The sequence below is a fragment of the Desmodus rotundus genome, chromosome 2, assembly GCF_022682495.2.
Source record: "Desmodus rotundus isolate HL8 chromosome 2, HLdesRot8A.1, whole genome shotgun sequence".
Lineage (NCBI taxonomy): Eukaryota > Metazoa > Chordata > Mammalia > Chiroptera > Phyllostomidae > Desmodus > Desmodus rotundus.
The window spans coordinates 91,317,162-91,331,846 of NC_071388.1; the positions used below are offsets into that span (position 1 = coordinate 91,317,162).

At 37.2% G+C, this 14,685-nt stretch overlaps 1 protein-coding gene across 8 annotated transcripts in view; it reads right to left on the reverse strand.

The window, feature by feature from the left end:
* Positions 1-14,685, reverse strand: part of USF3 (upstream transcription factor family member 3) — a 58,745-nt gene that overhangs the window by 12,205 nt on the left and 31,855 nt on the right. For 4 of the 8 annotated variants that reach the window (XM_053918359.1, XM_053918356.1, XM_053918358.1 and 1 more), the window contains 3 exons: positions 13,234-13,262; positions 11,288-11,370; positions 2,615-2,711 (listed from right to left, as the gene is read on the reverse strand). In XM_053918359.1, the coding sequence (XP_053774334.1) occupies positions 2,615-2,711; positions 11,288-11,370; positions 13,234-13,262 (209 nt within the window). Of the gene's footprint in view, positions 1-2,614; positions 2,712-11,287; positions 11,426-12,826; positions 12,896-13,233; positions 13,263-14,685 lie in introns of all 8 variants that reach the window. The other 4 variants (XM_053918362.1, XM_053918360.1, XM_053918363.1 and 1 more) reach the window with 3 other exon arrangements.

Below are 14,685 nucleotides of genomic sequence, written 5' to 3' on the forward strand. Positions count from 1 at the left end.
TTTTAAAAGTATATATTTTTAAAGATCAGTAACTCAAAGGTCAAAAATTACTCATAATGTAGAAATGTTAAAATTCCCAATTCAAAAATTCCCAATGTGGCAGCTACAAAGGAAAATCAAGAGAAGACATACTGACATCATGGTAACATGCTAAGAATGTAACACTGAACATCAATATAACAGCATTTAAACACTACAACAGCTAACATTACTTATAATGGTAATAGAGAGTCTCTTTTATAAATGGCTTTATACTAGTTTCTATTTTACCCTTTTAAACAACAAAGGCCAAGCAGAACACTTAAGAAGTAAAGTGGTAGAGCATGGAGGAAAACATCAACAATGAAACTTGCCTTTTCCTTGACAGAGCCCATGTATGTACACTACTGAGTAATGAAGATGTCTGTTACACCCCTATTCCTTTCTAAGGGGCATAGTCTCACCCATGGATCCTACTAACGGGGTGGCCTCGGCTGCTGCTATTTATACTCCGTGACCCCATTCATCCCTACCTGCCTTGCCATAGTGGTAGGTACTCTCCCCACTCCCCCTGCCAAAAACAGACAATCCTCAAGGACAATGCCCTATGAGGTAGCCTGAAATGCAAAGTTCTGTTCTGACAAGGATAAACTGAGAATAGCAGATTATTTTCCTCAGATATTTAGACCAAGACACACGGGGAAAAAAATGTCAATGTGCCATGGACATTAGAAATTAAAATAGTCATTATGGACAGAATAATAATGGTGGTTGTTACTCATCGCACACTTACGGCATATGCCTGGCACTTTTCATTTATGGTTTCATTTAATAACAACAACAACAATCACAACAGATAATATTTATCGAACATTTACTATGTGGCAGACTTTAAATGCTTTACCAGAATTATCTCTTTTAATCTGCACAACAACCATGAGATGAGATCTATTGTCATCACCATTTCAGATGTGAGAGACAAGCTCAGAGTAGTTACAGAATTTGTCTAAAGTCAACCAGATAGATACTATGATTATCCTCATTTTAAAATAAGAAAACTGAGATTTGGAAAGGTTAAGCAACTGGCCAGAGGTACATAAGTGACAAATGAAACTGACACACAAACCCAAGTGGGCCTGACGCCCAAGGCCATTGCCTGGACCGCTCTTCTAGACTGTCACGTGCACTGTAAGCACGTGGAGAAAACTGTTGGGAGATGAAAAGAAGACAGAAGAGATGCACAAAAAAGAACCAAAGAAAGGACAGAAATGGCAACACAGTCACACTTAAGATGCCTCATTTGCTGCTTGAACCCTTGGCCAAGCTGTTCAGCTCTTCCTGAGCCCCATGCAACTTGTACTTTTTCAATAGTTTCCCTTTTCCCTAAGGTAACTTAATTGTCTCAGCCACTGGGCTGTGAAACCAAAGAGGCTCTCATTAGAAAAGTCATTCAAGCCTTAACATCCCTTTTATGGGGTGCCTCAAGCACAGACTATGTACCTAACTACCTGACAGCATTATAATACAGGGTCCGGACTATAAAAGAGAGCTGACCACATTGAGGGGATAAGTTGTTATCTAACTAAAAGTAAACAAGGCCCTGGCTGGTGTGGCTCAGTGGATTGAGTACCAGCCTGTGAACCAAAGGGTCGCCGGTTCAATTCCTGGTCAGGGCACATGCCTGGCTTGCAGGACAGATTCCCAATTGGGGGCACTTGAGAGGTAACCACATATTGATGTCCCTCTCTGTCTCTCCCTCCCCCTCTCTCTAGAAATAAACAAAATCTTTAAAAAAAAATTTAAAAGAAAATAAAAGTAAAGAAGGAAATTCTGAACCTGACCTTCTGAATATACTTTCCAACATTCTTCTCGCTTCTCTTAAATACAACCCAGGACTGCCGCCACCTCCACAAATCCTGCCTTTCTTTCTCACCTTTTAATGTGACCTTCTGAGTTGTTGCAGGAAATTCTCTCTGCTCTTGTCAGAGACATAAATAAATAACAATTCAAACTGGCCTACCGCTGTGAGCTTTACACTTGCCTGTGATACTTTTCTTTTCAGCTGTTATAAGGAAACCCATTCTCCAGTTCAAGTGGAAACAGAGACTCATTCGATAACACAAAAACTCACCTTTATCTAAAAATCAAATACCATTAAAGGATCAGTTTAATGCATACATTATATGTAATATAAACAATTATAAACTGAGTGTGTGGCCTTTTGGGTAAATTCAGAGTTAAGTCTTGGCACAGGCATATCTTTATCTTGTTTTTAAGTTACAATGAGCAGGATTCCCCCGACACATTCTCTCATGGACTTCCCCTAGCTGGAAGACCCAACTAGAATATAGGAGATCCAGCATTATTTGTGAGTTAAGCAAACAAAAAACACAGACAAGTCCAAAGTCAAAATTATATATGCCTGCAATATTAGAACTGCTCACAGAATGGGGAAAGAAGGTAAACTAAGATGAATTTATTTGCAACACTATCCTCCCAGACTGACTGAATGCATGGTCTTACTAATATTTTTGGTCAAAAAAGCCTTCTGTATACTAATATAAGTTGGTCGTAACACAAAGTCCTGAACATTAAAAAAAAAAACACATAACAAAAAGGAAGAAAAAATACTTACCTTGTTCATTGTTTCCTCCATTAAGCAGGAGTTCATCATTTTGCCTTTTTAATTCTGTTATATATTTAAAGGCTTGGTCCAGGATCATATTCTTGCTCTGCCAAAGAAAATTAACTGTTTAATGCTTCACTGAAAGGTAAGATCTTGCAGGAAGAAACTTAAAAGTTTTGGTTTTATCACAGATATATGATAGTATCTTAAAATTTTTGAAATGCAACTCTTTCAAAAACTTGTTCATCTTTTATTTATTGAGCACCTGCTATGTGTCAGGCTCTGTCATAAGCACTAGGGATATAATAAACAAAACAGAAAAAGTTCCTGACCTTGAGAAATTTTATACATATATATAAATAACCAGGTGGTAAGTGCTATGAAGAAAAATGAGGAGGAATAGGGTAAGAAGGGGCCAGAGAGATGGCAGAAGTTACTCTGAGCTTTGGACCGAATGTTTGTGTCCCCCTAAGATTCCTGTTGAGACTCTAATCCCTGCTGTGATGGTATTTGGGTGTTAGGCCTTTGGGAGATGACTAGGTCATGAGGGTAGATCCCTCATAAATGAGGTGACCTTAGTAGAAAAGACAAGAGAGAGCTGATTGCTCACTCTCTCTCTCTGTCATGTGAGGACATAACCAGGAGAGCCCATATAGTAACCAAACTGACCAGAACCTTGATCTTGGACTTAACAGCCTCCAGAACTGTAAGAAATAAATTTTGGTTGTTTACGCCACCTAGTCTATGTTATTTTTCTAATGGAATCCCAAAATGACTAAGACATTCTGTTATAATCTATTTTATGTAGGGAGGTTGAGGAAGGCCTTTTTCTAAGGCAACACTTAAGCACAAACCTGAAGGGTTTGTTACATGCCTTGTAGGTAGGTATCTGAAGGAAGAGGGTACAGGGAGCAGGATCAGCAAAAGCAAAGCCCTCAACCAGGGCTGTGTTTGGCATTTTGGAGGAAGAGTAAGGAGAAGAGTAATAAAAGAAGAGGCCAATGAGAGCCTTTAAGACCATTTAAGATTTTAGATTTTAATGTTATTCCTTACTCTGTCAATCAGAACTAAAAAACATTCCAATAATAGGTTGAGAAAACAATGTCACCTGATTGAGTTTCGGTGTCATGCTCCCAGTATATTCCACTCCTAAGCTTTTTGAAAAGACTATATTTTATGTCAAAGTGTTGCTTTATTCTTTAATTAACTATTTTAAAAATCAAAAACATAATATGTGCATAAAGCAAAAAATGCAAATAATCTCAAGGGATATATAATAAAAACTAAACTTCCAACTCTTTCCAGAGGCAACTACTGTAAAGTTACTTGTGTACCCTTCAGCTTATTCTATACTGATGTATATGTGTGTATTAAATTTTTAAACCCAGACAGAAGGATACTATAAACAGTAAGTTACATTTTTTAACTTAAAAATATATCTTGGAGTTTCTTCTCTTTACCATTTAGATCTCAATATCTATGCTATACCTTTAAAAGATGTATTTATTTTATTACCGGTCTATTACTGATAAATATTTAAGCTGTGTAAGAGGCACTTCAGTTTTTTAATTCTTCAGCTATTAACAATGTTGAACTGCCAATTGCAATTTAAAAGTAAAATAAACCATCACTCAGAACCATTAGGAGTTAAGTTGACTGGAAGTCTGACAACTATAGAATTAAAGAAACCACATCCATCCAGACTGGTAGGAGGGCAGAGACACAAACAGGCTGGTCCCACATCTACGTGTGGTGCATAAATATTCAGGAGGGATATCTCAGAAGCAAGGAGTCCCATCCTCACAACAGGCCCCCCAGCCCAAGGTTTCAGTGCCAGGAAGATAAGTCTCCATAACTTCTGGATGCAAAAACCAGTGGGAACTGAGTTGGTGGAATAAACTTCTGGAGTTCCAAGCAGTTCCTCTTAAAGAATTCACACAGGGATTCACCTACTCAGATTCACTCCTTCTGAGCTCCAGGGTAGCAGCATGAAAGGCACCAGTGGCATATGGGGAGGAACTGAAGTGTCTGGCATCAAGGTGAGTGCTGGGGGACAACTTTCTCCCAGACAGAAAGGCAGGTAGAGGCCATTGTCCCTTTTCTGACCATCCTCCCACAGAGCCACAGAGCTGGCAGGTGGGTGCCACATCTGAGATTCCATCAACCTGGCTATCACTCTTTGCCCTACCCTGGAGATCCTCTGAAGCTCTGTCCCACCCAACTTAGAGCTGTTAACAGTGGCTTTTCCATATGAACGGCTGGCCTTGGCTTATGCTTCACAACATCTTAAAACCTTTCAAACTAGCAACAGCCAGCCTCAGTGAGTCCCTAGCCCCCGAACCTCTTGCTAAGGGGCCCCAGGCCCAGCACTAGCAGCAGCCAACCTGGATTCATAGCTTGGCTTCACCTGAAAATCTCCAAGCTCAGCCCAAGTAGCAGCTACATCAGACTGCTTTATAGCTCAGGCAGGATGGCCCCAGGCAAAACACAGGTTGGGGCTGACCTTGGCCTGTACCACCTAGAAAACCCCAGGGCCTGCACACTCAGTGGGTAGCTACAGACCTCACTGGAGCACCACCACCCTGATCCCACACAGCTGATCCCCCACAAGGGGCAGAAGTTGGTGGTCAGTGGTCACAGCCAATCCTTGCAGCTGACTGGCCTGGGTAAATCCCTCCCATTGATCTGCCAAAAGAAACCAAGGCTCAACTACAAGAGGAAGGTGTACTCAGCCCACACAAAGGGCATACCTCGAGTACCCAGCTTAGGTGATAGGGGAGGCTGTGCCACTGGACCCTACAGGACACGTACTACATCAGGCCACATTTCCAAGACACAGAGTCATAGCAGCGCTACCTAATACATAAAAACAAACACACAGAGGCTGCCAAAATAAGGAGACAAAGAAACAGGCCCAAATAAAAGAAGAGATCAAAACTCCAGAAAAAGAACTAAACAAAATGGAGATGACAACCTATCAGATGCACATTCAAAACACTAGTTTTAAGGATGCTTAGGGAACTTAGCGAGGACCTCAACAGCATAAAAAAGATCCAGTCAGAAATGAATGATACACTAATTTAAATAACAAACAATTTATAGGGGAACAACAGTAGAGTGGATGAAACTGAGAATCAAATCAATGATTTGGAACACAAGGAAGCAAAAAAACAACCAATCAGAACAAGAAGAAGAAAAAGGATCCAAAAAACAAACAAACAAACAAAAGCGAGGATAGTGTAAGCAGCCTCTGGTGCAACTTCAAGCATTCCAACATTGGCATCATAGGGATGCAAGAAGGAGAAGAGAAAGAGCAAGAAATTGGAAATCTGTTTGAAAAAATAATGAAGAAAATCTTCCCTAATTTGGAGGAGGAAATAGGCATGTGAGTCCAGGAAGCACAAAGTCCCAAACAAGATGGATACAAAGAGATCCACTCCAAGACACATCATAATTTAAATGCCAAAGGTTAAAGATAGAGAGAGAATCTTAAAAGCAGCAAGCGAAAAGTAGTTAGTTACCTACAGGGGAGTCCCCATAAGACTGTCAGGTGATTTCTCAAAAGAAACTTTGCAGGCTAGAAGAAATTAGCAAGAAATATTAAAAGTCATGAAAAGCAGGGACCTACAGCCAAGACTGCTCTATCAGCAAAGCTATCATTTAGAATCGAAGGGCAGATAAAGAGATTCTCAGACAAGAAAGAGGTAAAGGCGTTCATCATCACCAAACTATTATTATATGAAATGTTACAGGGACTTATTTAAGAAAAAGAAGACAAAAACTATGAACAATAAAATGGCAATAAATACGTATCTATCAACAATTAAATCTAAAAAAGACTAAACAACAGATACAGAATCATGGCTAAGAAGAGTATTTCAATGGTTGCTGGATAGGAGGGGGCTGTGGGGAAATGGGTGAATAGGTGAGGGGATTAAGAAGTACAATAGGGAAAAAAAAAAAAGAAGTACAATAGGTAGTTACAGAATAGCCATGGGGATGTAAAAGTACAGTATAGGAAATGGAATAGCCAAAGGAACTTGTGTGCCTGACCCTTGGTCATGAACAATGGTATGGGAATTGCCTGAGGAAGTGGGGAGTGCTGGGTGGAGGAGGTCAAAGGGGGAAAACGTGGGACAAATGTAATAGCATAATTAATGAAATATAATTATAAAAGAAAAAGAAAATAAATTATTTTTTAAAATGCGCAGTATATGTTTAACTTTTACTCCCGTATGCATATTATTGACTATCTCTAGTACTTCGTCAGATAGATATTTTCATACAGGAATCAGTGATTTAGGGCTTTGGTCCTGCAAGTTACAATTCTGGGTTCCTAGACTGAGTCCCAAAATAACCCAGGAAAACACGTTAGAGAGAAAAAAAACTGATATTGTCCTTTTTTAAATCAAGAGTCAAGACAAAGGCAGAACCTGATAGTGCCCACTTACTGCCTCTCTGCTACAGAAGGGGTTGGGGATGTGTAGCAATAGTGAAGATAATCTCAATCTATTCAGTGTTTGGAAGCCAAATACTGACTTCCACTGTACATTCTAGGACACCAACAAAGCAAAAATAATTATGCTTTCCTTTCAGAGAAACTCATATTAATGAAAGCCAAGAGCAGGAAAATGATATTTTACTAGGCAAACACAAATATTTACTAAGCAGCTACTATACACTGAGCTATGGAGGAAGCAAAACAGTCAGAAGACAAAGTATCTGCCCTTAAGTTTGCTATTGTGTTAAAAGAAACAGAAAGTATGTTTTTAAAAAGACTAAAAAACACATTTATGCAAGATTACATACCACCTTATAGGGGAGAATGAAAAGAAACTGAAGTGTAAGACCTTCCCAAGGGAGAGAGTGTTGGGAAATGAGCCAAGCTGATCTGGCCTCCCAAAGCCTGGGAAGATTCAGGACTGGGAAGCTCCAGCTACTACAGAAGGTGGGGTGAGAGGTAAGGGGTTAAAACTGAAGGGACTTATAGAAAGATTCTTCTGATGCAGGAATAAGAACCAACCCCTTCCCCACCACACACACACACACACACACACACACACACACACACACACACACACACTCCCTCTCTCCCCCTCCCCCTCCCCTCCCCCCCTCCTGCAGCTGGATGACTTCCCCTTTCTGTCCCACCCTCAGGAGACAAGTTCATTTTCTGTGAAATGTAACCAGAGAATTTCAGACCTGGGGATTGGCACAGAAGTGAACAAGATGAGGCTCCTCAGTGAAAATGGATAAAGGAAAACTCTGCCTCCTAAAGCATGAGACCCTTGAGCACTCACTTCCCCAGTGCTCCTTCCAGGATAATGGCAACTAGCCTGATACTCTTCCCACCATTCCCACTCCTAGGTATAGGGCTGAATGATTCTGCTCTGGAAAGTTTAATAATAATAATAATAATAGTAATAGTAATAATCACCACTAACCAAAAAAACAAAAAAAGCTACAAATACTGATATTTTTGAGTTTCACACCACTACTTCACCACCTATCACTCAACAGTTAGGGCCACCAACAGACAAGACTAGTCATCAACTTTTTAATGCCTCATTGTCAAATATGAAAAAAAACTAAGTATCACTAAACATTTCAGGTAAGTCTCCAAAAAGAAAGATAAAACATCAAGACAAATCAGAAGACACAAAGTTAACACAGGAAATAAAAGAAAACTTTAAAAAATACCCTGTAACATTCTCACATATGAGATGAAGTTGTATCCATGAAACAAACAGTTGGCATGAAAAGAAACAAAAAGAGTAAGAAAAAAGAATCTTAGAAATTAAAAATATGAGAGGAAATTAAAAACAGAAGAGTTGAAGGAGACCAAACAATTGAGATTGAAAAGAAAGGGTAGAGGGTTCCAGAAATAAAGTCTCAAAGGAAAGAAAGGGAAAATGGAAATTATGTGGTACATTTGACCATGTAGAAACCGTGCTAAGAAACTGCTGGAAGTGTGGAAAAAATTAAAGAGAGGTATAGTGAAAATTAAACAAATGAAGAACACTGAGGCAATTATTAATGCCCAAAAGCCAGAAGTTACATGTGAAATGAAACATAATATAGTACACTCCTTGGCTCAACCATAAACCATATCTAGACTATCTTAACAATACAAAAACTGAATGCCAATTTAATCAAAAGTTGTAGTACAATTATACTGGGAGGATTAGACAAGGGGAAGCCAAGGGAAAAGCATAATAGGAAGTCAATATATAATATATAAAATGGAAAGTAAGATACAGTAATACAAGCATGTTATTTTGAAATATAAAAGTAATGCCAGGTGGGGAGAAAAGGCAGACAACTGTAATTGAACAACAATAAAATAATTTTAAAATTGAAAAAAAAAAAAAAGGTAATGCCAGAAGCAGCAGTTCAGAATGATTGCCTTTGGGAAGCTGTACTAGACAGGAGACTAATGTTTGACATTTTAAGCTTTTTAGTGCTATTTGCTGTGTGTATATATTAATTTTTGCATATATTAATTTAATAACAAATATAATTGCATTAAACTGTCACTCATTAAATTTAATACAAAATTTTTTTAAAGAAGAAAATCCATTAGAAAAATGGATCAAACACTAGAATAGGCACTACACAAAAAGAGGATATACAAATACTCAATTAGAATGTTTTAAAAATTAGTTGTCAAACTAGTTTAAAACCTCTTTAGATTCAGGGAAATGATAATAAAAACCATGAGACAGTCCTGGCTGGTGTGGCTCAGTTGGTTGCAGCACTGTCCTAAACTGAAATGCTACAGGTTCAATACCCCGTTGGGGCACGTGAGGGAGACACCTGATTGGTGCATTCTCTCTTGCATCAATATTTCTCTCTTTCTCTCCCTCCCTCTCTCTCTCTCTAAAAGTAATGAAAAAATATCCTCAGGTGAGGATATTAAAAAAACAAAAACAAACATGACAGACTATAATACAAAAATGAATTTTAAAAAGGGTACCACATATTGTAATACCCCATTACAGTTAAATACTATATAATCATTTAAATGTTAGGAGAACACATGAGGAAAGGTATCTACAACCAAGTCTACTGGGTACCACTGAGTGAAAATACAAAGCAGGTTATGAAACTACAAAGACATATTCATAAAGCAATGTCTACAGAAATGAGTAACAATACTTTTAATGGTAATTATAACTTGGGAGTGGGGTGATAATTTATTTTTTAACTTTTTATGCCCTCTATATTGTTTCCATTTTTTGTTTGATTTTGTTTTATTTTCAGTGAGCACACTTTATCCTCATTATCAGAACAAAACACTATCTTCCTTAGGGAAAACTGTCATTTTTAATAAGCTCGGATTTTAGTGAAGGTTGATAGGGCATAGAGAACAAAATAAAGAAGAGATCCTTAGAAGGGTCTAGGTAAGAATTTAAGATAGTAAAGAACATGATTGGCAAAAAATAAAAGAAATGCCTGGTAAATACAGCTGCACACATATAAATGTAATCATGGGACTGAGTAATTCAAGATTTAAAGATCTAGAAATTATATGGCCCATTTGATCATGTAAAAAACTGTACTAGAAGACTGTTGGGAGTGTGGAAAGAAGTACAGCTATGTAGAAAATTATGCAAATTAAATATTATGAGGCAATTATTAACTTAAAAAAACAATTAATGACAAGGAACAAAAATAATCATTCTGAATGGCCATTATAAACAAATCAACAAATAATAAGTGGAAAGGTTGTGGAAAAAAGGGAACCCTAGTGCACTGTTGGTGGGAATGCAGACTGGGGCAGCCACTGTGGAAAACAGTATGGAATTTCCTCAAAAAACTAAAAATGGAACTGCCTTTTGACCCAGCAATTCCACTGCTGGGATTATACCCCAAGAATCCAGAAACACTAATTCAAAAGAACCTATGCACCCCAATGTTCATAGCAGCATAATTTACAATAGCCAAGTGCTGGAAGCAGCCTAGGTGCCCATCAGTATGAGTGGATCAAAAAACTGTGGTACCATTTACACAATGGAATACTAAGGAGCAGAAAGAAAGAAGCAGCTCCTACCCTTTGCAACAGCATGGATAGAACTGGAGAACATTATGCTAAGTAAAGTAATCCAGGTGGTAAAAGACAAATACCATATAATCTCACCTCTAAGTGGAACCTAATCAACAAAACAAACAAGCAAGCAAAATATAACCAGAGACATTGAAATAAAAAACAAACTGACAGTAACCAGAAGGGATGGGGGAGGGAAAAAATGGGGGAAAGAAGGGAAAGGGTCGTCAAAGATCATGTATAAAGGACCCATGGACAAAGCCAAAGGGGGATAGCATTGAGGGTGGGGTTGGGTAGGGCAGAGGAAAGTAGGGTGGGAAAATGGAGAAAACTATATTTGAACAACAATAAAAAAATGATAAAAAAAGAAATATATGCATCAAGTTGTCTTTACCTCATAAATGATATACACATCTTTCAAAAAATCACTTTGCTAAAAAAGAGCTTTGTATATGTCAAGAAAAATAAAAGGTAAAGGTAGTATTTTATTTTAAATAGTTTTGTTTTCAATTCATTGAGTCAATTTTTTAAAGTTTAAATAAATTATTTTAATTAGAAAAATAATCATTCTGAGCGCAAAACAACAGGGAACTATCTGTTCACAAGTTATGAATAAAAATGAGTGAACTTCTTACCTGCTTCAGTGCAGGGGAACATGGGATCAGCTCTCCTATTCTGTTAATCCCAGCATTGATTTTTTTCTTCCTATGCCTCTCCACTAGAGAGGGGAAAAAATCCATTTATCAAACCTACAGCCAAATTGCTTCATCTCCCTAGGTAAAGAAATTTTAGGCAAAGAAAAACCTAAGAAAATCTCGTCAAATAGGATCTACTGAAGACCAACTATAATAAGATTTCAAAGAATGTCATACTTTATAACATAACTAGAGTTATGGAAATTGATATAAGCAATACTTCTATTAGCACTTTAAAGAATGAGATCTATAATAACTAAATTCAAATTATAAACAAATTGTTAATATTATATTACTGTTAGGCCATTATCATACTATATTTCAAATAATTATTAGAGAGTTTAATAACCAAATTTCAAGAACCCACTAATAAGCTAAGTACTAGAAAGTTGCCTCTTTATAGCAGATGGGCTAATGAGACTTTTCCAGACAGACTAAAGAACCTTAGAATACCTTTTAGGATGACTAGAGTATGTTTGTGGCATAGAAACAGCTATTAGTTATAACTTAAAATAGACAAGAAAAGACAGTGGCTTGGTTTTTCCTATGGGGTCTGGGCTGTCCACTTTGGCCATGTAGGATTTTTTTTTTCATCCAAGAAACTGGGTAACTGACAACTTCTCAATTAACTGATAACTGTTCTGGGCTTATATGCTACAACTTTAAAAGATGTATAGAAGGGTCAGGAGATGATCTAAATAATTTCTATAAGACACTGTTAGTAGAAATATTAGTCTCGGCTATTTTCTTTTAGAAAGTTTTGCAACACCTTCTTAACAAAGGATTCCAGTGCTTCTAAAGGAATGATCTTTCAGATTGTAGCATAGGTAGGTCTTGCTTTGCAAAATACATACTTATGCTTCATATCTAGCAGTAAGGGCTTCTTTTTCAATGACATCTAATCATTCTCAATAAATTAGTATCAGGAAATATTTAAGGCACCATGTGACAGTGAGTCCAATAAACATTTAGGTCATATATCCAAAAAAGATTAGATTTAACCCATATGGCCAAAAAAAAAGCAAAGCAATAGTATTTGTTTTTATCTAGGAGCTAATTTTTTAATGTGTAGAGGTAAAAAGAAAAATTTAGACTCTCTACCCACAGTGACAAAGGGAAATTCATAGGCAGAAACTCCCTTCTGGGGAAGAGCAATATGCTACAAGTGTTCAACATATCTCTCCATAGATAAAATTTTCCCAGGGTTTATATATTCATATAAATGAATATATCATTTATAATATAGATAGAAGTTAACTTCTAATTTTTTTTTTAGATCTCAGTGAAGTCCCTGATGGAAAATAAATGTTATAAAATGCACCAAATTGTAAATGTATGCACAATTACATCTATAAATGTTCATCTGGTTTTGGCCTATAATTTTGATGTTTGCGACAAAATTAAATATTTATTTTCTACATTTCTTCCTATAATTGAGGACTCCACAACTTAATTTAAGACTGTTCACATTTTAAGTACCTTTAAGATCTACAGCCTGCTGCTCATGTCTTCCCTACTCCTCTAGGCAGCCAGCCCCCTCTGGAATTTCTGCAAAGACACATACTGTTCATTCTATTTAGGAAAAGTATATCTGAAATCACTTAAAACACTAAAATCACTCAGTGGGTGAAATCACTTAAAACTCTAGCTCCAGGGGTATATTAATCCTTAAATTATCTAAACAGACAGTAAATCCAAAGATGATAAGCAAACAATCTTTATAAGCTGCAGAGAAGTTCTGTCAACTAAAAACGATAAAGAAATACTTTTCCTAAAACAAATGAATAATGATTCTGTACTTACAGCATAAAAGCTTATAATCAACTACAGTACAATTTTATTTTGAATATAAAAATGTTAACAAATAAAATTTAAATTGTTTCTACCTGCATTGTGTGTCTCCCGGTTTTTCTTTCTGAAACAAAAAGTGTAGATAAAAGGAACATGAAAATAATAGAAAAACATTTTCGCCACTTTGTATTTTGAAAACCGTAAAAATAAATTTTATGCCTTTGTACTCATTGCATCAATAAGAAATCATCTGAAAAAAAATTTTTTAATATATATTATGGTATGAAAACTTAACTGCAGATACATCAATATAAATTGAGAATCCACAATTTCTGCAAGTAACTACAATTCCCTATTCTTCCATACCCACAAGCCATTGGTAAAGAAATAAATAAATCACTGAAAACTATTTGAAAGTATAATTAAGGAGCTAGTCAACTCTCAAAGTGATGTGCCAAGTAGGTGAGTCATTGGTTGGGAAGTAAATCAATCACTGAAAACTTTATTTGAAAAATGTAATTAATGAGCTTGTCAATTCTCAAAGTGATATGCCAAGTAGATGACTTCTAATGTTTGTTTGCCCTGGCACCCTGGCCAAGGTGGGACTGGGTGTGTAAAGGAAACAAGCAACAGTAGAGAGGAACCTAAAAATCCCCAGGGAGGGAAGTATAGCAGCCAGCAGCACCCACGCACTGACAATTGGCATTTTAGCCATCTTGAGCAGTTATATACCTTAAGTTATCCAAACTCTTAACTTTTCTACTTTTTTTAATATATTGTTTTTTCTTTTATTGATTCTAGAGCGCGGGAAGGGAGAGAGAAAGAGACAGAGAGTAACACTGATGTGAGAAAGAAACATCGATCAGTTGACTCTTGCATGCGTCCCCAATTGGGGACCAAACCCACAACCCAGGCACGTGCCATGACTGGGGATTAAACCCTAGACTTTTCAGTTTGCAGGACGACGCCCAACCAACTGAGCCATACCAGTCCAGGCCAAACTCTTAAATTTTCTTTTTTTTTATAGTGTGTGATTTTTTTAAAGATTTTATTTATTTTTAGAGAGAAGGGAAGGGAGGGAGAAAAAAAGGGAGAGAAACATCAATGCAGGAGAGAAACATTGATTGGTTGCCTCTCACACGCCCCCAACTGGGGATCTGGCTGCAACCCAGGCATGTGCCCTGACTGGGAACTGACCTGGTGACCTTTTGGTTCACAGGCCAGTGTGCTCAATCCACTGAGCCACAACACCCAAGGCCTTAAATTTTCTTAAAAGCTAATCTCCTACAAACATTGATTTTCCCTTTCAGGTACCACTACTCAATACATTAACATTCTTTAAGATCTATGTAGTAGGAAAAGAGAATAGTGATTTTAATATTAATGGAAACATTGGCCATGTAATTCTAAGCAGAAACACTGGCCAAACTGCTAGAAATCCAGGAGGGTAATACAAAGAACACAAATAATACTGTACTGATGTGCATATTCACATTAATGGTTTCTAACATAACAAAATGTCTATTCAAACTGACTTCAGCCTATGT